The sequence below is a fragment of the Astyanax mexicanus genome, chromosome 12, assembly GCF_023375975.1.
Source record: "Astyanax mexicanus isolate ESR-SI-001 chromosome 12, AstMex3_surface, whole genome shotgun sequence".
NCBI classification, from domain to species: domain Eukaryota; kingdom Metazoa; phylum Chordata; class Actinopteri; order Characiformes; family Acestrorhamphidae; genus Astyanax; species Astyanax mexicanus.
Window position 1 is genome coordinate 19,803,603 of NC_064419.1, and position 23,817 is coordinate 19,827,419.

General features: G+C 36.4%; 1 protein-coding gene across 5 annotated transcripts in view; it reads left to right on the top strand.

Annotated features, from left to right (window-relative positions):
* The window catches only part of tp73 (tumor protein p73), a 59,279-nt gene that overhangs the window by 4,709 nt on the left and 30,753 nt on the right, over positions 1–23,817 (top strand). For 2 of the 5 annotated variants that reach the window (XM_022670685.2, XM_015605501.3), the window contains exons 2-4: positions 4,878–4,973; positions 6,899–7,037; positions 21,143–21,388. In XM_022670685.2, coding sequence (XP_022526406.2) covers positions 4,878–4,973; positions 6,899–7,037; positions 21,143–21,388 — 481 coding nt within the window. Of the gene's footprint in view, positions 1–396; positions 536–4,877; positions 4,974–6,898; positions 7,038–10,617; positions 10,871–18,286; positions 18,515–21,142; positions 21,389–23,817 lie in introns of those variants that run through there. The other 3 variants (XM_007247904.4, XM_015605500.3, XM_022670686.2) reach the window with 3 other exon arrangements.

Below are 23,817 nucleotides of genomic sequence, written 5' to 3' on the forward strand. Positions count from 1 at the left end.
GCGTTCACACATTTCATAATTTATTATTTTATATATTATAAAAAGCCTAGCATCATTATTTATATAAAAAATCTTGGCGTATCTGCGCTGCTTTCTTTGGGAAGTTGTAAGGCTGTTGGTGGCTGAGGATGTGTGGTCGGTCCCCTGGTGAGAGAGTCGTGTTTCCCGCTCGTGTGAGCCCAAACGGCGGCTAACGCCTCCTCCTATCCCCCCTGTCTCCCCCAACCCAACCCATCCCAGCACGCAGGGAAAAACTATTTACCCTAACCTGCATAATCAGCTCATACGGACACCTTCCACGGCTTTTGTTTCATTTGACCCTCTTTGTACAGACTCGACCAAAGAGCCATTGAATCCTGTGTGAGGTGCGCGTTAGACTGTTGACGTCTCCCTCTATAAGCAGAGCGAGTCATTTCCTCAGCGCTAAAGAGTTGTGAGGGTCAGTTCCACTTGAAGAAAATGATCGTGGGAATCAAGGCTTTCTAGGCTGCTGTGGATATTTCACTTTTGGATCAGGAATTAATATTTGATTTAGGTAAGTGAGAGTAAATAGCTGTTTGTGTGACTGAATGTTTAATAGCTTATATTATGATCTTGTTACTGTACCAGTGTGAATTATGTTGCTTGTACCGTAACAAGCTATTTAATCCTGTCAGATATTAATAATGTCATGTATCCGGTTCGTCTAATAGATCTTGGTCTTTCAAAAAAATTAGTTATGTGTAAATTAAGATCTGCGCATTAAGATCAATTTAAAATGAAAATATAATGTAAAAAAATAATTTGTAATAATAAACTGGAAAATAAGCAAAACGTTACTGAAAAAAATAATTATTGTTGCCATTATTCGTTGTCCTATAGTCAGTTTGACTACAGTTGATCATATTGCAGGGGGTATTTTGGGGTATTTAAATGTATCGGATTGGACATAGCGTATAAGTGTATGTTTTTGTTTATCAGGCTCCACATAATTTGCTTTTGTTATGGATTTTTGCGTGCGTGCGTGCGTGTGTGTTTGTTGGTCGAGAAGTCGATAGATAAGTGCATCTGAAAAGATGATCAGAGCGGTCAGAGTTCAGGTTTGATCGTTTGCTCTGGGTGAGTACAGTAACAGAGAGGAAACCAGACATTCGTAACCACAATAACAGATATAAATATATATATAATATAATGCATGTGCACATTTAAATACATTATTATTATTATTATTATTATTATTATTATTATTATTATTATTATTATTATTATTATTATTAACACCAACGATAATAATTGTTCTTGTTATGTTTAATTGTTTGCATGTGTATAAACATAATAACATAATAAATAATAATAATTAAAAATAATAATAGTAATAATAAAATAACACCAATTGCAATAATAATATCATGTATGTATTTCAAAATAATAATTTTAAAATAATCTAGCATTTAAATATCAAAATATTATGCAGTTCTTTAATGAGTCGTTTTCTACTGCTAAATATCTACGGTGCGTTTTAATATTTTTAAAATATGATTTTTAATCAGCCTTTCGTCTTCTGAAATGTTGGAAATATTGACTCCTTACGGATTTTTAGCACTTTTGAGCCTCGCTCGTCCCTAAAGCTTTATTCTCCCATGGAGCTGAGTGTGTGAGTGTGTGTTTGTGTATCTGTAAGTATGTGTGTTTGTGTGTGTAAGCGTGTGTGTATTGTATATGATTGGTCGTCAAGGCTGCTTTGGCTAAGTTGTGCGCGGGGCAGTGAGTGTTAAGCTGTGGACACTGTCAGCAGTATCGCTTTTTTTATGGCGCTCTGTGAAGCACCGTAGATTAGCTCTCTCTCTCTCAGTGCAGCTCCTGCAGCAGTTTAACGATGAAAGGTAAATGGTTTTATTGTGGCGCAGTCCGGTTTTAGGTGTTTCTGACTTTTATTGCTCTTTTAAATCGAGTTTATAATATTTTCACTGATAATGTGATCATGCTGTGATGGCTGTCTGTGTGTCCCTGTATGAGGAGCAGAGTGATAATTCAATTCTCTGGGCTGGTCCCACGTGCCTGCGTGTAATTGCTGAAGAACAAGCAGTGGGGTCTCAGGGCGATGTTCACTCGGGGAATAAGGCTGTCACTGAGCCCAGCCTGTAGACTCGCTCCTTCCTCAGGACGAACTCCAGCAGATCAGATCAGAGATCTCAACTCCTCACAGAGAGGAGTTTAAATAAGTGTCTGACATTTTAATCATATTTTATGAAAGTGCGTCAAAAATGCAGAGCTGGAAAAGGGCCCAAATCCTACAGTTCTGTATTTATGCGCATTCAAGGCAAATGGAAAATGAAACATATTCGTCCGTCTTTTACCTAAAGAAAAATAGAAAAATGCTTTACGCATAAGCAAGCGAGTGTGTGTGCGCTCCTGCGTGTGTGTGCCCGTGTGTGCGCGCGCGCGTGTCGCTCTTTCCCTTTCGGAGCTTCGCTGGCGTTACCCGTTGTCGGGACAACAGGACGCGCGCCCTGCGCTCCAGTTTAGCGCGCTCCTGACGTGATGACGTCATTCACACTCGCTAATAGCGAGTCTTTAGAGACTTTTATTTTTATACCTTAAAAATATGATGTAAAATTATTTAAAATAGATTAACTTTAAACTTTAACTTTAGTTTCTCTGATTTTACAATGTATAAGTATATGTATACGTAGAGTTAAATGAACATTGTTGTTTTATTCTATAAACTACGGACATTTCTTCCACATTCCAAAAAAAAATATTGTCATTTAGAGTATTTAGTGGTAGAAAATGAGAAATGGCTGAAATAACAAAAAAGATGCAGAGCTTTCAGACCTCAAATAATGCAAAGAAAACAAGTTCATATTCATAAAGTTTTGAGAGTTCAGAAATTTGGGGGAATAACCCTGGTTTTTAATCAAAGTTTTTATGCATCTTGGCATGTTTTGGATAACTCTATTTCACTCCTGGTGCAAAACTTCAAGCAGTTCAGCTTTATTTGATGGCTTGTGATCATCCATCTTTCTTCTTATATATTTCTTCTTATATATATATTTATATATTTATATATTTTCAATTTGGTAAAATCAAAGAAACTCATAATTTTAGGTGGTCTCATTTTTTCCAGAGCTGTATTAATGTTTTTTCTTTGCTATGTTAAGCTATTACTGCATTTTTCCTGCAAGAAAAATATCATTGGCCTGATAAATAGTACACTTAATTCTGATTTATAATCATTTTATTCAGATTTTAAACGATTAAAACCTTTTATGGATAACCAATAGTGTAATTATATTGATAACAGCAGTATTATTACTTTAAACTTTTTTGTAAATAAAACACAATGTCACAATATGTTTTTTTTACCAAATTTTCAGTAACAAAATAACATTGACCGACTAAATATTTTATCAGCGAGTGATTAAAAATAAAGATAAGGATTTGATAATATATTTGTAAATGTGCCATTTAGTCTGTTTCCAAACTACATGATATCTAAATGAACTAATAATAGCTTAGGCCCATTTCTGAATATTGATTCAAAATTGATTCATGTTGTCATGTTTACAGCTCATTCATGTTTGTTTCTTATTATGGGAAGATAACTTAATATTTTAAGATTAAAATTCTGATAAAATGACAAAACAACAATTCCTACAAATCCTAACTCATATTTTAACATGTTGTTTTAAAAATTGTACCATAACTAATTCTACAGAATGTAAATGTTTAATGAAAGTGTTTGAATTGTTAAAACGGTTCAAGTTAATATTTGATAATTTATTGCATTTTGGTTTACTCAAAGTTAAAAAGATACATAATATATATATAGATATGTACAGCTCTGGAAAAAAAATAAGAGACCAATTAAGAGATCAGTTTCTCAGATTTTGCTATTTATAGGTATATGTTTGAGTAAAATTAACGTTGTTGTTTTATTCTATAAACTATGGACAACATTTTTCCCAAATTCCAAATAAACTTTTTGTCATTCAGATCATTTATTTAGAGAAAATGAAAAATAGATGAAATAACAAAAAAGATATCACAGATAATCACAGTTTTCATGCATCTTGGCATGTTCTCCTCCACCAGTTTTCAACACTGCTTTTGAATAACTTTATGCCACTCTTGGTGCAAAAATATTCCAGAAGTTTTCAATTTGGTAAAATCAAAGGAACTCATAAGTTTTTAACTGGTCTCTTATTTTTTTTCAGAGCTGTTAATGTTTTTTTATTTTTATAACAACACAGTCTCAGACCATATTCCAGCACTTGGAAGGCCCTTTCTGTTAGAGACCTTTCTTGTAGACTAGTCTTGGTCTCTTTTGGTTAAAAGATGATGCTCTGCCATTGTTTACTGGGGTGGAGAAATAGGAAGTCAGGTCTGTACCACGTGGCGTGTGCGGGCCCATCGGGACGGTGCCAGGCAGGTCCAGGCCTGCCAGACCCGGCACCTTGATTCCGAATCTGCACACCCAGCCCAAAAGCCTGCTGGGATTTAGACTTGTGAAGCAGTTCTGGGAGGCAGGGTGGAAATTATTTTCGAATGAAATCGTCAGTGTGCTAAGCACTCTCTGGCCTATTCATCTCAAATACTGGCTCTTATTTACAGGGTGTAATTGACCTGCTTTTAGGACATGAGGTTCTATGTGTTCTATCTTAGAATCGCTTGATGTGATCCCAGCTCACTGAGATATGTAAAAACAAAATGTAATATGCATAACCTAATATTTCCCTCTTGATTTTTTTTGGTTTTAAAGGAAGTTTTCAGTCAATGCTGTGATAATGTCTGCTGTTTTCCTACTGACGTTTCACTGCAGACAGTCTGGATGCAACATTAATTAATTTCCTGCACGTTAAGAGACTGATATCATGTGACTTGTGTCTACTTTACAGAGTAATTTATCCCTCGGTGGAGCACTCCATGTCCAAGATGTCCCAATCCTCCACCAACGACGAGGGTACCACCTTTGAGCACCTTTGGAGCAGCTTGTGAGTTGCATGTCCAATCTCATTTACATCTGTGGTAATAGGTACAGTCAGAGACGTCATAATGCAAAAGTAATATTACCTTTTTTAGCGTTACACTATATGGACAAATGTAGTATGAAACCTGCTTGTTTATTGTTTCTTCAAAAATCAAGGGTATTAAATAAGAGTCTATCCTGATTTTTTTGGAGTCTCTAATGACCAAGGAAGGCTTTCTTATAGATTATGGAGGATTGCTGTGAGAATTTGATTGCAGTCATTGACAAGTACTTCAGTGAGAACACAATTTAACTTCTCCACAGCTCAAAGCTGGGTAGTTCTGTAGTCCATGTCTGGCATTAGTCATGGATCAGTGCAGTTCTTCTGTACAAGTACTAGACAATCTGTGTGTGTGTGCATTTGTACATCTGTGTCAGCAATGCATACATTAAGAGATCACTTCAGTTTCTGAATCAGTTTCTCTGATTTTGCTATATTTATAGGTATATGTTTGAGTAAAATCAACATTGTTGTTTTATTCTATAAACTATGGACACCATTTCTCCTAAATTCCAAATAAAAATATTATTTTTATGTTATTTAGAGCATTTATTTGCAGAAAATGATAAATGGCTGAAATAACAAAAAGATGCAGAGCTTTCAGACCTTAAATAATGCAAAGAAAACAAGTTCATATTCAATATTTGGTGAAATAACCCTGTTTTTTAAATCAGAGTTTTCATGCATCTTGGCATGTTCTCCTCCACCAGTCTTACACACTGCTTTTGAATAACTTTATGCCACTTCTGGTGCAACAAATCAAGTAGTTCAGTTTGGTTTGATGGCTTGTGATCATCCATCTTCCTCTTGATTATATTCCAGAGGTTTTCAATCTGGTAAAATCAAAGAAACTCATAATTTTTGAGTGGTCCCTTATTATTTTCCAGAACTGTACACTCTAAAAAACAGAGGTACGATATCAGTACTTTTTTGTACTTAAAGGTACACTCTTCATAATTGTACCCTCAAAGGTACAATATTGGTCTTTACAGGGTCAGATGTGTTCCCTCTGAAGTACAATGTCTTTCCTGACAGCAATAAGTACAGATTTGTACCATTTAACCCGAAAAAAAAGGTACATTCAGTATTCTGTATCATTGTACTGATAAACAATATATATTTGAATTGCACATTTTTAAATTTAAAAGCCAGACAATTTTGGATCATCAAGTTTTTGAGCCATATTTAGTTGATGATAACGTTTATAATCTTTATAATTTATACTGAAAAAAACCATGGGTACAAAAAAGGACTTTCACTGAAAGGTACTTTTTTGTACCTCAATATAAGGTACAGCCCCAGCGACAAGCTTTGTACTCTTTTAAGTACAAATCTGTTCGTACTTTTCTTAGTGTGTATATTAAAGGGGGTCCACAAACATTTGTACAAATATATGATTTTTAATTTATACCATATATCCTTACAAACGTATTTATTTTAAGCTTTTCTGCTTAGAGTGTTCACTAATTTGTTAGTTCCTGAAAAATGGACTGCGTTTTTGTTTTTCATTATTTGAGCACAGCAGCTTGCCATACCATTGGGTGAATATTTAGATTTTTTGTGAAAGCAAGGCAAGTTTATTTGTATAGCACCTTTTATGCACAAAGGCAATTCAAAGTGCTTTACAGAAAGCTTTAAAGACTCAATGGAGAACAAGTTTAAATGAAAGTTTTAGAAAATTATACATTAAAGAAAAAAAAACTAAAATTTATAACAGAATTAAAATGAATAAGTGGAATATAAGAAGTAAATTTAAGACATAATACAGAACAATGTTTAAAAAAGTACAAGACATTATAATTAAAAGAATAGAATAAGTTAAACAATAGAATTATCAAACAAAATAAGTTTGTGCTAATCATTCATCGAGTACATGTTTTGTGTTTCAGGGAGCCGGACAGCACATATTTTGAGCTTCCTCAGACTGGTCATCCAGGGGACAGGGGACCATCCAACAGCCTGCCCAACAACCGGGCTGAGGTGTGCATGGATGTCTACCAAATGAGGGACCTGAATGACAACGTTATGGTGAGAAAACTGCTGCAAAACCTTATTTGCACTAGCTTCAAGAAATAAAACCTGAAAATTGTGTGAAGAATAAGCGTGCAGTTTAGACCAGTAGTTACAGTATGATAGCTGTTATAGAGAGGTGCTAGAGCTTTGAATCTGTGGACTATTGGTAACCCAATCTTTGTGAGTGATGCAGAGACTGAGAAATCGGTAATAAGTTTGAGATAATTGATTTCGTAGATGGCCTTATTAGGCAACATTTAAACAAGTAAAAACAATATATGTAAATGCATGATGATGATATTGCTAAGAACTCATTAAAATAAGGGAGTTACGAAGGGGTCTTTTGGTGATGCCATAAAAAACATTTTTATTTGGCCTGTCATGGTAACATATTTGTTTCAGAGATTAGTGTAATAATTTTATGCTTCTTTGTAAATGATAAAATAATGGCAAAAAGCACACTTTCAACGAGCAATTGACTGATTTAATTAAGAATATACAAGCATTGGAATTATAATATACAAAAATGTTTAAATATCATAAATAAAATAAAACAAGGACAACATTCCAGCTCATTTACGTTAATGGGATCTCTTTGTTAACAAAACACAATCAGTAATAAAACCGAACAAGTGTATGAAATGGCTACAGGAGTCCAATTCCCAAACTCTCTCCACCTGCTCCTCCTCGGACCATTTAATATTACATATATATATATTTGTGTGTGTGTGTGTGTGTGTGTGTGTGTGTTTTAGTGTCCAATATGCCTCACTAATGTTTCTACTACGCTGGTGGTGGTGGTAAATTACTCAGCTATGGTTAGCAACCTTAACTGAAGCTTAGTGAACCTGTTCAGCTAAAAAAAATATAGCCATCTTGCTTATTTCCATGGATGATCGTGTTCTATACTTGACAACCCAGGGTGTGGAATTGGCACTGAGGGAATGGCGGTGCAGAGATTCAAATCAGAGTACAAATAAGAACATATTGACTGAAGCTCTGCTGAGGAGAGCTGTCAGTGCTTTAACTGAGCATGTTTTCTTATTATCTGATGATTCATTCTGATCATATTCATGTTATGAGTTACTATAGAAAGTTGTTAGTGTAAAGGGCCGTTAGTGTAAAGAGCCTTGCATCCACTTTGTTTAAAGGTTTAAAAGGTTCTTTACACACACCTTATTCACAATATCATTTCTGATTGGAATCAGAAGTGGTTCTTATATGGCACCACTCTTGGTAGAACATGATTTTTTTATTATATTTAATTTTATTGCTGTAAAATAAAAGGCTGTCGCAGACCACAAAAAATCCTTAAATGTTTGGGATGCAGTATACCATTAGGTCCTTTTTCAGTATACCATTTGGTACATTTTCAATTTCCTTGTCGTCTCAAAGACTCCTTATAGCACCATTGTTTCAATGGCTGTCCCAAGCCAGGTTGCTTTTCCCTCCGTATGAGTGAAGATTCCCTCCTCACTGCCTTGTTTCCCTCTCCTTCGCTCTGGTTTCCCTCTCCTCCACTCTGGTTTCCCTCTCCTCCACTCTGTTTTCCCTCTCCTCGTGCTCCACAGCAGGCTAGGCTACGGTCTGGGATTTAAAGAGGGAGGTTATAATGGCTTAATTAGTGAGAAAAGCCAAGCCAGGAATATGACACCTGCTGCTCCTTCCATCTGGGGCACACAGGCTAGGAGAGAAGGTGGGAGGGGTGTGGTATTGATATGTAGATGGCTGGATGGATGCCTTGCAGGGCCAAACAGTTTTGTAGTAGTTTGTGTGGTATATCGTCTTTGATAAACTTCTAATAAAAGAAGCTGTGTTATAAAAGAGTGATGCCATATTCGCTTCCATAAAGTAGCATATTGATGTCCATAAGATGTGCAAAGGTTTGAATAAGTGCACTTCTTTTTATTAAAGTAATCACAAAGCCTTGGAAGTGTGTCTAAAAACTAGATTTTGGAGTGCCACATGGGTCAGTTATTGGTCCAGTATGTTTTTGTTGTTGCTTTAATTTACAAATAAACTGATGTCTGTTGATGTTTAGAGACTGATAGATGGATGTCTGATTTGTCCACATGATAATCTAGCATGTTTCTGAGCTATGTATGTGTGCTATTGGCTTTGGTTGATTTATTAGATATACTGTACTACTATTGGTCTCCATGCTTCCTATATGTAAGGTTAGACAAGATTGTACACTCTTAAAAACAGAGGTTATTTGAAGAGTTATTTGAGTGATGCAATAGAAGAACTACTTTAGATCCATTATTGTAATATGTGGGAGAGTTGATTCTTCACCAATATAAAGCTTTCTCATTCTCACATTGCTTTCATAAAGGCCTAATTTCTTGGTAATGTGTTGTACAGTATAATCTAGGCTTTTGGAGTGCACTGATGATTGTACACTTTTAAACATAAAGGGTTTTCAAAGGGGTCTAAGGAACTTTCATCTGATCTTTCACCTAAACTTCACCTTTTTAAGGGTGCCCACTTGCATATCTCTAATACATACATGGTTCTTTTATGCCTCTTTTAGTAATCCTCATATATAAGCATCTAGAGTATATCCTTGCTGTCCAATGAAAAACATGTACAGCTCTGGAAAAAAATTAAAGGACCACTTCAGTTTCTGAATCAGAGTAAAATGAACATTGTTGTTTTATTCTATTAACTACAGACAACATTTCTAAAGTCCAAATAAAAATATTGTCATTTAGACCATTTATTTGCAGGAAATGAGAAATGGCTGAAAAAACAAAAAAGATGCAAAGCTTTCAGACCTCAAATAATCTGGAAATAAAACAAGTTCATATTCATAATGTTTTAGAAGTTTAAGAGAAATCAATATTTGATGGAATAACCCTGGTTTTTAACCACAGTTTTCATGCATCTTGGCATGTTCTCCTCCACCAGTCTTACACACTGCTTTTGGATAACTTTATGCCACTCATGGTGCAAAAAAAAATTCAAGCAGTTCAGCTTGGTTTGATGGCTTGTGATCATCCATTTTCCTCTTGATTATATTCCAGAAGTTTTCAATTTGGTAAAATTAAAGAGACTAAAGGTCACTTATTTTGTTTTCCAGAGCTGTATATACAAAACATCAACTTTACAGGTAATCTTGAAGAATTCCATTTATCAAGAAATTTTGACACAGTGTAAAGGACAGCTTGTGTTTTCATATTATCTAGTAAACTAAAAATGGACAAAATTGGAGAAGTTTTTTTATTGGACAGCAACAATATTGTTTTTTCCTGATGAGCTTCACTGAAGGTAATATAGCGCTGCAGGTTTTTTTTGTATCAAGTATCAAGGCTTATCGTTTTCATAGAGGAAATGGCATCATAGTTTTTTGAGACGGGCGAAAATTACTGTTTGATGTTCTTTATGCGAGCCAGACTTTAGATCAGCTCTTGTCAAAAACATCCAATTTGCTTGCAGATAAGTGCTATTATACCTGCCCCCTTCCAGCTAAATTGGTATCGTCCAATCCATCGTGCGGGCAAGTCTGGGCCTGCCCTTTTCGTTAATAAATAGTCATGAGGCCAAAAAGTGGGAGGTCCAAGATTTGTTGTTAGCTGCTGCTGGAAGTTGACAGGGCCGGCACAGGAACATCGGAAAAAAAAACACAAATCCTCCCACTGTCCTCCTGTAACAGTCATCTCTGCTCAGAGCAAGAGGGCTAAAGGCAGAGGGGTCTGGAGTTGTTTTGGGGGGTCTTGACACACTCACCTGTGCTCCCTGCAAGGTCACATGACCAGCCAGGTGGGAGAGTGCCTCCTGTCAGCTGCCCGCCCTGCGGGATCACTACAATGCTGTGCATCAATGACCTGGCTCATCGCTACAGCACGGTAGGTGAGCTTCTTCCATGAATGTCAGAATGTTATTCTGGCTCTGATTACTTAATATAGCATGGTTTAAAAAAAAGTAATAGTAATGCTGGTAAAGAAAGTCAGAATTTAACTATTTTGCTGAATACTACTATACTGTACATGTGCTGATGTGCAATCATTTATCTTGCCAAAAAATCACTGTTTATCAATTAACAAATTATTATTATTTTAACTTTTACTGTTCTGTGATGAAGAAAAGTTTAATAAACCATGCAGTGCTAACTTGCTACTCTCTAATCTGTATTTCTAGATTAAACAAATATAAAATTGCATATACATTAGAAGAACAGGTAACAACTACTACGCTAAAAGTATCAGTATATTTACAGGAATGGCTTATGCAGCTTATGCATTAATTTTGTCTTGTACTGTAAGTATTGCAGATATCGACCATCAGATTCTCTAATTCCCAAGAGTTTGTATTAGAGAGCTAAACATGAGCGGTGTACATATGTCCCCCTGCAAGCAGAGTAAATGTTTTAGAAACTATCCCACTACCGTCTCACTCAGACTGATACCTGTTGATGCTTCTACAGGGAGTTCTACAGTCTGATAATGTGCCTTCTGAGTGAGCTGTTTGGTTGTGTAAAGTAAGGTGTTTATATTCATTTCTGGTTAACTAACTATATAAGGAGTCACTATATAAGGGCCCACATATGGTTTAGTGACCCTAAGCAATTACTTGAATTACTTATGTGTAGTTTTATTATTAAGGGTCCAAGCCCCTGAGCGTTGTAGTTGTTGTTTTTGTTGTTGTTGTTGTTGTTATTATTGCTGGCAGTCATAGTAGTAATCGTAGTAGTTAGTTAGTATCAGTCATGATACTACCAGAAAAGAAACATATATTGTTTGTATCAGTATTTCCTAATATGTATATATATGGTATAATGATTTAAATTTATAGGCTTGATAAAATTGCTCACTGTATAAAATTGCTCACTCTATACCTATAACTCATTTGTGATTTGTCATAGAACTGCTAATTTCTAAAGCCTTAGAATGTGATGATCCACAGATTATCCATTTAAGAAAAATTATATATCTAATATAATTCCCAATAGTATAATAAAATATTATACTAAATATTAGTTGTGTTTATTTTAGCATTTATTCAACATTCTCAATTAATAAAATGAATCGTTTTATTTTTAGGCACATGTGTACTTCTTGGGTACTTTGCTCTATTTATAGTTTAATAATTTAATTATTTTAAATGATAAACTTTTATTTAGCTTTAATAATAGTCACAAACAAACTCTGTGGCTTTATGAAACTTTATGTAGTAAAACTACAGCTGTAAAGTTTCTTTTTCTGTCAGCATTTCTTATTTTGCATAGAGTTGGTAATTAATAAGCATTGTGATAAACAGTGGAATTAATAGACACACTATTTTCCTATTATATCATATTGTGTCTCTAATAATAATTCACACTTAAATGTGTATTTTGTATGTTTTGCTGGCTTTATGGAACTTTATATAGTAAACTATAGCTGTAAAGTTTAAGTTTCTAGCAGCATTTGTTATTTTGCTTAGAGCTGGTAATTAATAAGAATTTAAATAACCAGTGGAATTAATAAATACACTATTTCCCAAATATGTCATATCGTGTCTCTAATAATAATTTACAATTTAATGTGTATTTTGTATGTTTTGCTGGCTTTATAAAAGTTTATATAGCTTTAACGTTTCAGTTTCTAGCAGCATATATTATTTAGCATAGAACCAGTTAATAATACACATTGTGAAATAATAAATACACTATTTTCCAATTATATCATATTGTGTCTCTAATAATAATTTACAATTAAACGTGTTTTGCTGCCCTAATGAAACTTTATGTAGTTGAACTTTGTAGATGCAAAGTTTCAGACCTTTTTTTTTTATTATTATTTTAATGCAGAAAATATATATGAACACCAGACACCAATATCAACACAAACTACATGAGAACTACTACAGCATTGCACTACAGCACCTGTGCAATAGAGGGCGATGTTTTTGCACTTAAGAGACACTGATGAGTTCAGCTGTCACTCCTGTGGACTATAGTTCACCCAGACGAATGTGTCTGAGCACGCTTTGAAGATATACAGCATTATGTCATGCTGCCCTCATCTCCTCCCGTCTCTCCACAAGCTGCCTTTTCATCGGCATTGTCTGTGATATCAACAGCATGACAAGATGTTGTACTCACTGTATAGAGGTGTGCATATGGCTGAGAGCCCAACACCTCAATATACAGGCAGTGTCTGGTCACCCAAAAACAAGCTGTGTTTGGTTTAAGTTTAGGTCACTGACCTGCTGTAGAAGGAATCTGCTGTGTTTGAAGATGTTTAAAGATGATTAAAGATATTTGAAGATGTTTTGTTTGCAATAGTAGATCCGCTTTCGCTTCAGTAAAGAACTGTTTGGGTAAATGAGATGGGTAAGTCTGTTTGCAGATGTTCTGTGCTAGCTGAAAGGTTCTTCACACTCAAAAGCGGTTCTTCACTGGAAGGTCCTTTTGTAGCACCTTCTCTAACAGTCCAATAGTTTTGAACTTAATCGACAATACATAGACAAAAGTGTTGGGATACCTGATCATTCCCTGTTTCTTCAAGGGTGTTAAAGGTCTCATTCCATCGTTTTTGTTTTTTATTTTCATTCATTTAAAATGTCCAGTTGTGGTCTCTAGTAAGAATGAATGCCATGTGAGCTTTTTTTTTTTTTTTTTTTTTTTTTTAAGTGCTCCGGTGATCCGGTATTACGCTGCTTTAGTCCAGTGGAGAAGTGAGGGCGGTGTGGGAGTTGACAACAGGATTTTGGGATTTTGGCTCTTGCTCATAAATATTCATACATTCAAACATATCGCCTCTGATTGGCTAACAGCACCGAGACACCAGGAGGCACGGACCAGACAGACAACAGTTAACGTTTTAAAATATTTTTTTTACACTAATAACAGTCTTTGCAATGTCATATGTTCCTTTACAACATGTGTTATGCCCTGCTAAGTGCAGTTCAGCCACTGATCTAGTCTTAGAGTCTCTGTAGAACATGAACATTCACCGGAGATCCTATGTAAACCTAGGTGGGTAGTCCAGGTCTAGAAAGTACTGTTAACTAGTGTAAACAGAACTGTTCTAAAAAGACACCTACCTATCTTAATTGTACTTCGCTGGTGGTGTTCCATAGACAAATTCTAAGCATTAGCCCTGAAATACTGGGCAAAGCTTATAACGCTTATGTGTTATTTGCAGAGGGACACCTTTAAAAAAGAGTTTATCCTGCTTTTGTTGGAGTAACTGTCTCTATTTTCCAGAGAATGCTTGCTAATAGACTATACTAGAACCATTGCTGTGAAAATATATATAAAACGTTCAATTTTGGCAGTCAAATCTTTAAATGCATTTTAACAATCTAACCAGACAACACACATACTAATTCCATTTTTCACAAACAATAAAAACAATAAATAAATGCTTAAACTGCCTATAGCACACAACAACAACAAAGCAGTTTAGCCTCCTAAAATGGCTGTTACATTAAGCCAGCATGTGGTTAACAGTTTCAGAAAGGAATACAGCAACTTTATAATTATAGAATTTAACAACTTCCTAATTAAGTATACACCCTAAAGCTTAATCTATTAACTAGATAAACATTTAACACTTTGGAACACGTTTTCTTACCTAAAAAGAGAGGATATGAGGACAGTTCACAAAGACAACCTCTCTCCACAATGTGCTTTTAATTAAGGGAGAGAAAATGGTTGTTTAGTTCCCTTACTGCCCTCTACTATCCTACCTGGCGATTCCAGGTATTGTAATAGATAGCTGTTGTTATTGATAGTCTTTCTCACTATTTTTAGGCATCTTTACATGCCATAAAACAAGCCTATACACCAGCAGAGGTGCTAGGGATTTTTTGCTCATTGTGGCTCAGATCTGATTTTTAATGGCTGTGTGAACATGTCAATTCGGATTTTTAAAAATCAGATTTAAGACCCTTTTAATTTGTGGTCCTAAATTTTGAGCAAAATATGCCTAAGCAAATGAGCTGCTTTATAAAGCTATGAGTCGTCTCTCAAATATGACGTTTTTTGTTGTTGGTAAAGGAGGCGACATTTATACATGTATCAGTGTGTGAATGCAAGATGTTTCAGGGACAGATTCATTCACATTACACACAGATACAGATCACCTACATTTGTGAAAGGGAACCGCCAACATAGCCAAATCCGATCTGAGTAAAAAAATCAGATTTGAGCAATGTGGCTTGTAATGTGAACATAGTCTTTTTTGGCTTATAACAGCATAAGATGGTTCAACTGGGAAGCACACTTTCAGAAAGCTTCCACACACATACATTGTCCATAAAGTGAAAGTTCCATATTAAAGCATTTATAAATCATATTGAGCCACATTTGTTTGTGTCACTGACTCACTGCTTTCACTACTGATGACAAGCAGATTGTAGAAGAGTTAATCTACAGACTGACACAGTAAGCTGTGAGTGACAGTCAGTGGGAGAATGAGATGGATTTAGCTGCTGTTTGGGTGTGCATGTGCTACTCCTCCTCTTAATCTGTTCGGTCCGAAAGAATGCTTAGATGGCGAATGTTCACACACCAAGCAGTGGCTTTGATTCAGTCCTGTTTCAACTTGCAGCACAACATGTTTCAGCATTGTAATGAGGTTCGACTGAGTGTGTGTGTGTGTGTGCGCGCAAGTGAACACTGGAAGCGTGTTCCTCATATTGAACATTATATAGAGAGTTGACAGTGCAGGTTTGGTTTTCCCCACCTGTGTGGAAAGCCCCCTGTTAAGAAGAAGAAGAAAAAAACTACTTTTCAAAGCTCTATTTTGAGAAGGTAAACCATGTAAGGTGACTGTGCAGATCAACAGAATGCTGAAAGAGACTGCTGAAATGAAGATTGCAAATGTAATAGATAATAAATAACAATAGTATTTTTTTCTGGTAATAATTATGTGTTTTCAGTGTGTCCTCAGTCGTTAGAGTGTTGAGAGACAACAGACAACTAACTGGCTTATCTCTCTAGTCTTGTCAACAGGAAAGAACTCTTTAGAATAGTGACTTTATCTCTAAGCTCTATCAAAAGCTGTTTTAGCCTAAAATGCTACTAGTGATACAATCCACCACTTTAACAACTTCATGATAGATGTAATGTGATATTTACTAGTAGAAAAATTGGTTTTCAGTGATGTAACAGTTGATTTACACTGGATTTCATGATCTGTTTTATACAACTACTATTTTTTTTCCAAGTAAAATTTCAGATAAAGCTCTACAGATATTATTTACTAGTAAAAAAGGGCTTTGGTGGGTCTGATTTGTACTAGGAATAATAGGGCATAAGGCTGGATAACCCTCTGAACTGGTACAAGTTAGCAAATTCGATTGGGTCTTGGGTTTAAGGCCCTATCTGGTTGAAGTTTCCTTGTTCTTCCTTTTTATCTGCATGGGTTTTCACTGAGGACTGCTGGTTGAATGCTAATTGTGGAGGATTGAATGTAGAAAGTGTTGGCTGAAAAACATCCTTGGGTGTCTTGGAAGATGCTATATAAGTGTAGCTTTAATTGCTTTAATTTAATGTACTGCAAATTAGCATATCTTTGTGCACATTATGCACAGAACAATCTTGCAGATTATATGTTTTAGCGAAGATTGTTAATTCCAATTCCAAATATTTATCCATCCTTCCATCTTCTTATATGCATTTTCCTGGTCAAGGTTATGGTGGGTTTGTTTTGTACCCAGAATCATTGGGCACAAGGCTGGAATATCCCCTGAACAGGGTGGAAGTACATCACAGGGTACCACATACAACCATACCTATGGGGAAATAGCATAGTAGCACAGCCAATGAAAGGTGGAAGGAAACCAGAGTACCTAGAGGAAACAAGCAGAAGCACAGAAATATCACAACAAATCATGCACAGACAGTGACCAGAGTAAGAATTAAACCCACAAACAGAGGCCCCTGGAGCTTTGCAGCACAGACATTACCTCTGCCACAACCAAGCTGCCCTAAACTGAAATATTTACACTGAAGTTTCTAACTAATAAAAACTGGTCCTGAACAAGTCCATGTATCCTTTAATTACCCTTAATTATTGTATCAGAAAGGACTGTGAAAAATGTGAGACCATCTGTACTGAAGCTGAAAGAAGTCTGCATGGAGGAGTGGGAAAGATTTCTCTCAGACAATCTCAGAGGCCGGTACACAGTTATATAAGATGTCTAAAACAATGTTTTTATTTGGTTTTAGACCAACAAAGACCAAGGTAGTGTCATATATAATTCATACATTCAGAATTAGAGGACTGTTTGGGTAGTATTAAATTTTGCACACATGGCCTTTTCAAACACTGCGTTTTTTACTCTTAAAGTTTACATAAAATATACAGCTTTGGAAAAAAGAGACCACTACTTAAAATGGCATGTTTCTTTGATTTTATCAGATTAAAAACCTCTAGAATATAACCAAGAGGAAGATAGATGATCACAAGCCATCATACCAAGCTGAACTGCTTGTACATTTGTTATTTATGTTATACAAAAAAAGTGTGTAAAACTGGTGGAGGAGAACATACCAAGATGCATGAAAACTGTGATTGAAAACCAGATATTGATTTCTGAACTCCTAAAACCGTATGAATGTGAACTTGTTTTCTTTGCATCATTGAGGTCTGACAGCTCTGCCTCTTTTTTGTTCTTTCAGCCATTTCTCATTTGGGAGAAATGTTGTTCGTAGTTTATAGAATAAAACAACAATGTTCATTTTACTCAAACATAAACCTATAAATAGCAAAATCTGAGAAATTGATTCAGAAACTGAAGTGGTCTCTTAATTATTTACAGAGCTGTACACTACACTTACTTATATCACTATTTACAATAACTAGGCCTATCATGAAAATTGCATTAGTGACTCATCATAAAATAAATGTACATGGCCTGAGTATTTTTTGATGAACTTTACTGCACTTCAGAAGAGTGTAATTGCATTTTATGCTACTATATAATCATGATATTAGTGGCATTAAATGGTCTTCATTTTACCATAATATAATTTATTGCAAATATTTCTGTGACAAAACATCATGACAGGCCTAACGGTAACACTCTGCTCTTCCTTATTCGCTTATGTATTTTACTCTTCTATTGTCCCTCTCTCTTATCTTGTCATTTTGGTACTTTTTGTACTGGGAGCATGTCTGACAAGTAGCGCTAACACAGTCTAGACCTGTAGAAGGTGTTTTTCTGCAAGTACGTACTTGTGCCAGTGTTGTCGTCTAGCTAAGGGCACACCATAATTAGGACAACGTACACTTCGCTGTCCTCCGTCCCCTGCACTCTTCACTCTGCTGCTGCTATCCACATGGGTCACAGTTCAGGAGAGAAGCTTAGAGGCAGGGATATCTCAGAAGAAAGCATGAGAGAGGTGTGAGAATGGATGGAGCATGCTGGGGCGAGACCATGGCAGTATAAGGACAGACACTGGCCTGTGAACTTGACTGCTCTGTGTTTTGCTGGACCTAGTAAGAGGGGACACAGTTGGACAGGCCATTTGGACAATGTACTATGTGAAAAAGAAGGTAAAGGCCCTTGTGTTTCTGTAAAGATATTTGTATGCAACTTTTGAGTGGTGGTTATGATTGGCGTAGCATTTACTAAATGCCACTGTTTTGTGATTATTGTGTATTTTGTAGTAAAGACAACAGTTCTATAGAGATTTGTGACAACTCAAAGAATGCTTTTAATGTTAAACTCGCTTCTAGCCTTGTTAAAGTGACAGTTTGTATGTTTTGGCCATTTAAACATGCTTTAAAACTACTTTTAAAACATGCATTTTGGTGTGATCTCCGGATACATTTGTTGATTTTAGAAATCTTTTGCACTGTTTTTTAACTTGCTAGCTCTCTTTAGTTATAGTATTATGTACTATTTTAACAATGTTAAATGAGCAGGTAAAGACTTAATTTGCTATGCTGATATCCCAATGTTCGTAGTAGCTCTTGTTTCAGCACCATTAGCTGTGCCGCAGCTACTCAGATAACCAGTACAAGTTGCTGTGGCTAGAAAAACTTTCAAAAGGACCTACCAGACCATTAATACATTAGGCTTTATAAGGAAAAGGACAGTCATGTCATTTATTAGAATATTTCTTTCAAACTTTAATAGAAAAAAATCTCAGTACTGTTGCTTTAAACTTCTCTTCATTAATACAGGAAAACTGTTTTAGATGGTTCTATATAACACTGAAAATGGTTCCACTACTGTTTTCCATACCACAGAGCATTGGTTCCCTGCCCTGGTCCTGGAAAACCCCTGTGTGTAAATCCTAAAGAGCGGTTTCCCAGGCAGGGATTAAGCCTAGTCCCACACTACATAGCATTTTAAATGGAGATTTTCCATTGAAAGATGAACATAGCCTATGTGTTCGGGAAACCAATCCTAAATGTGCATTGCAGTGGATCGTTTAGGACCAGGAATGGGATCCACAGCTCTAGAGAACCATGTTTGTTAAAATTTTGTTAGTTATTTAAAAAACTACATGCTAAACTACCGTAAATGCAGAAGGCAGTGAAAAACTAAGAATACACAGTTATGAGAATGCTGGACCAGTGTTCATATTCAGATTTATATAATGTGAATATATATAACAAATCTAATCTTCTGCCTAAAGCAAATAACTTTCTTTTAAACAGTCAGGCCCATTCTAATATGAGTCTGGCATCACTGTGCATCCCTAACAAAAAAGTAGGCCACATTGCAACTAGATTTGGTCCACAGTGAATACTAGTTAGAGTTTAGATTCTCTGCCCGAAAATGGTCTGTGATGTAGGCATCTTTTATTTTATATAAAGCTATGGCGTAATAATCACAATATAGCAATATAAGTTACATCAATAATCATGCTGCCCTGGCCTTCATTTGTTGTTAAGGAAAGTCATTCAGACATCATTCTAATAGCCAAATTTTCCAATGTTTAGGACTGTGGATCATTGTTCCCATTGTTTGTGTTTTAATCTTTCAAGGATCTGTTCTTAATCAACATTTTTCTTTAATAATAGGTATATGCTTCTTCAGTGTTGCAATATTAATTAACATCATTCTGAACATTCTGATCAGCAACAGTTCAAAAAGAGGCGGTGGCTGACTTCACTTGTATCAGAGGAGGCATGTGTTAGTCTTCACTCTCCTGGTTTTGGGACATCACTAGGGGTGATAGGGGGAGTCCTAATGAGTGGGTTGGGTAATTGCCCATGTAAAATAGGGAGAAAATGGGGAAAATTTTGAAATACGAAAAAAGAATAGCGCTTAAGTGTTTAAGTGATTTAGAGCTGGTTTTCCAGACATGGATGGAGATTTTCCATTGAAAGAAAAATGCAGTTCTGGACTATGCTAAATCTCTGTTTGGGGGGAGGAGACCAATGCATAGTTCTGTAAAACTATGGAGACAAATGCTGATGAACTTTGATGGCTTTGAAAGTAAAGGTAGTGTTAGTAAAGCCTACTCATTTACTAAATATGTTAAAGTGTCTTCCGTATAATTATTTGCAACTTTCCAGAGGGGTTGATGTTGATGCCGTATAATTCCTTCACTTCATGGAAGATTATGAGCTCAGAATTTCTGCCACTTGTCTGAAAGCTTGCACACTTTAGGCATGATCTATTGCCTGTAATGAGTGCATCAGGAGCAGCTATTCAGGTTAGTTACGGCTAGCTGTTCCTTAAAGTCGGCTGCTAAGAGGCTGAGCCAAGAACAAAGACCCTGTGGAGATGGTAATTTATTATGGGCTGGTCTGCGGGGTGTGTCGATGTGTCAGTGTGAGAGTGTGTGTGTGTGTGTGTGTGTGTGTGTGTGTGTGTGAGTGAGTGTCTCCTCATCGATGATGGAGGGGTATGGCAGGCAATTAGACGTCTGACAGATTACGCTTGTGTTTTACAACCCCCGTGCCTGGGGGGCCACGGCTGCCGTGGCTTTAAATCCCAGTGTAACTGGAGCCCAGTGGATGTCTTCCACAAACTCCTCAAACCCCAAACCCCCCCCCCCCCCCCTTTCCTCTCTGACACCTCTTACCTGTTGCCGTTTCACCTCCCTCCTTCGTTTACCTGTGGCTCTACTTATTCCCTCCTTCCTGGCCGTTTACCTGTCTCTCCCTCTTTTTTTTCTCTCTTTTTTTCTCTCTCTCCCTCTCTCTCTCTCTCTTTCTGCTCAGTCTCAGTATAGCTTGCTGAGCAGCAGTATGGAGCAGGGATTGGGGAACCGTGCAGCGTCCACCAGCCCCTACAGCTCTGAGACTGCCTCCAACGTCCCCACGCCGTCGCCCTACTCACAGCCCAACTCCACCTTCGAGGCCATGTCCCCGGCTCCGGCCATCCCCTCCAACACGGACTACCCCGGGCCGCACAGCTTCGAGGTGACCTTCCAGCAGTCCAGCACGGCCAAGTCCGCCACATGGACGGTGAGTGAGAACTTGTGTGTGAAAAGTTTTTTGGTGGGGAGGAGGGAAGGGGGTTTGCTCTGCTATCACGTGGAGAAGAGAGTACATTGTTTTGAGCTTGCAATCCATTGCTCAAAAAGTTTGTTTTACCTCTTCTTTATTATGAGAGTGCATTCTGCTGTGCTCTCTCATAAGCTCATAAGATCTATAGTGTTGTTTGTCCGTGTGCTTGAAGAACACAGAGATGTATGGGTCTCTTCATGCTTCAAAAGATTTTGAATCTGTCCAGAGTTTTACTGTCAGTACTTACAGTGTTTTTCTGTTAAGCATGAGGGTGGATGTGTTAACCAAAGCAAGCTAAACATGCTGATAAATATTGTACATACAGATTTCTCAAATTATGGGATTTTTAGTATCTTTGGTTTTGAGATGTTGAGAAGTTGTTGCTGTATGCATGTATTTATGAGTATGTATCAGCATTTTCCAAAAAAAAAAAAATCTTAATTTCGAGCATTTAAGGCACTTTATTCTATTTGTCTATTTATTGTGACATTTTGACACCATGTGAGGGATAGCTGTTGTGTTCAAATAAATAAGAATAAAAAAGTATATAAAAAAGGTAGATACACATATTTCCTTGGAGAGTGACAATTTGTAAAATGCCAACCGTTACAGAAGTAAAAAAAACTTTAATAGAAATCAAACTAAAAAGTAATGGAGATTTTCTATTGGTTTGTTTATAACAGAATTTTGATACAATCCAAAAAATAACTTCCAGATTCATATATATATCCAAAAAAAATAAAATAAAAAAAAAAACGAAGATGTATAATATGGGTGTTAGAGCAACCCACACTTTTATACGCTTAAAAAAATAGCATAGCATCTCAAATGGAGTCAGTAAAGCTAATATTGGGCATTTTAGGATATTTTGAGATATTATAAAATCATCCAGTGTAGGAAGTTTATCCATCACATATCACATATTTCATATTTTAAGACATTTAACATACATAAACTTTCTACTGGCAAGTAAAATTACAAATACAATCCAGATGAAGTAGCTGTAATACAAAACTAAGTCCAAGTTTGAAGTTCGAAATAAGACTTGAGACAGCAAAACTTGACTTAAAGTGATTTAAAACAAGAAAAATGTCTTAAAATAAGTTGTCCAATCAAAAATGGCATATATAGACTGGATTTAAAATTATTTTAGTTGCAAAAGTAATATTTTTTGCAGTTTACATATACTTTTCTTAGTAGACTTTAATTATCTACTATTTCTCTTCTATTTCAAAATATACCCTGCTACAAACTTTTGAAAACATAACATACAGAACATACACATAGACACTCCTAAAACTGGGGTTCTTTCAGGGTTCTTACTTAAGCATGTGACTCTAGATGTGTTCTGTTTGAGCTTCTACTTAAGACAAGTCAGAATTCCGATTAGAAGGACCTCAAACTGAGAAGCTTGAAAGTGGAGTCCTCTCTGTTTAGGCCAGCACCACTACAAAAAAGATGTCACCTCCGTCTGTCATGCAGTTGACCCCGCACAACAGAGAAGGGGGTCGCCTCTTTCGGCTCGGCTTTTAAGCTGTTTGTCGGGTGAAGTGAAGCATGAGTCTGGCTCATTCTCCGCGTGTGTGGAGTTGTAAGGTGATAGCGGCATCGGCGAGGTGAGCACCCCGGCCATCGCTCATCCTGTTGCCACACTAGAGCATTGCCTCTGGCGCCTAACGTTCCACTTCACTCTCAGAGGTTGCGTATGTGGGAAATTGTTACGAACCATTTCTGTGGATGTGGGTTAGTAATCTCTCACTCGTAAACAACCACACATGAAAATGTTGGGCTGAGGGCAAGTCTTCTAGGATCTTAACGGTCTCCTTTAACACTGTCACACATGCACAGATAAATTCTTTATATTTATTCATGTCTGTCAGATTTACTGATAGAATTACATATAAAATGACAAATTACAGAGGTTTATATTTAACCAGATTTGGATTGAGATTTTTTAGTTGAGGCTCAAAGATACAGGTTGATGTTTGTGCTCAAAAATATAATCAAACAGCATAAATCATATGTCCACTGGGCTGAATCAAAACATCAGTGTTAAGAGGGCCAGGTCCAGCATTGCAGAGAATCTGCAGTTCTTACATCTAAACTTTTAACAGTCCGCACAAACTTTCAAAACGTTCTGAAAATATAGAGATTTCCACTTCAAACACAATAAGAAAGAGAGAAAGGAAAAAAAATCGTACAATGATCACCATGCCCCACTTGTAAAAAAGAAGCAGTGGTGCTTGTGAGGTACAGATGTAGCTGGATGAGTTGTATAAATATGCAATACAATGGGTTTGAATGCATTATGATGCTCATAACAAAAAATAACACAACACACATTTTATGGTATCTGCTTCTGATTATAGGAGGACATAATAATATAC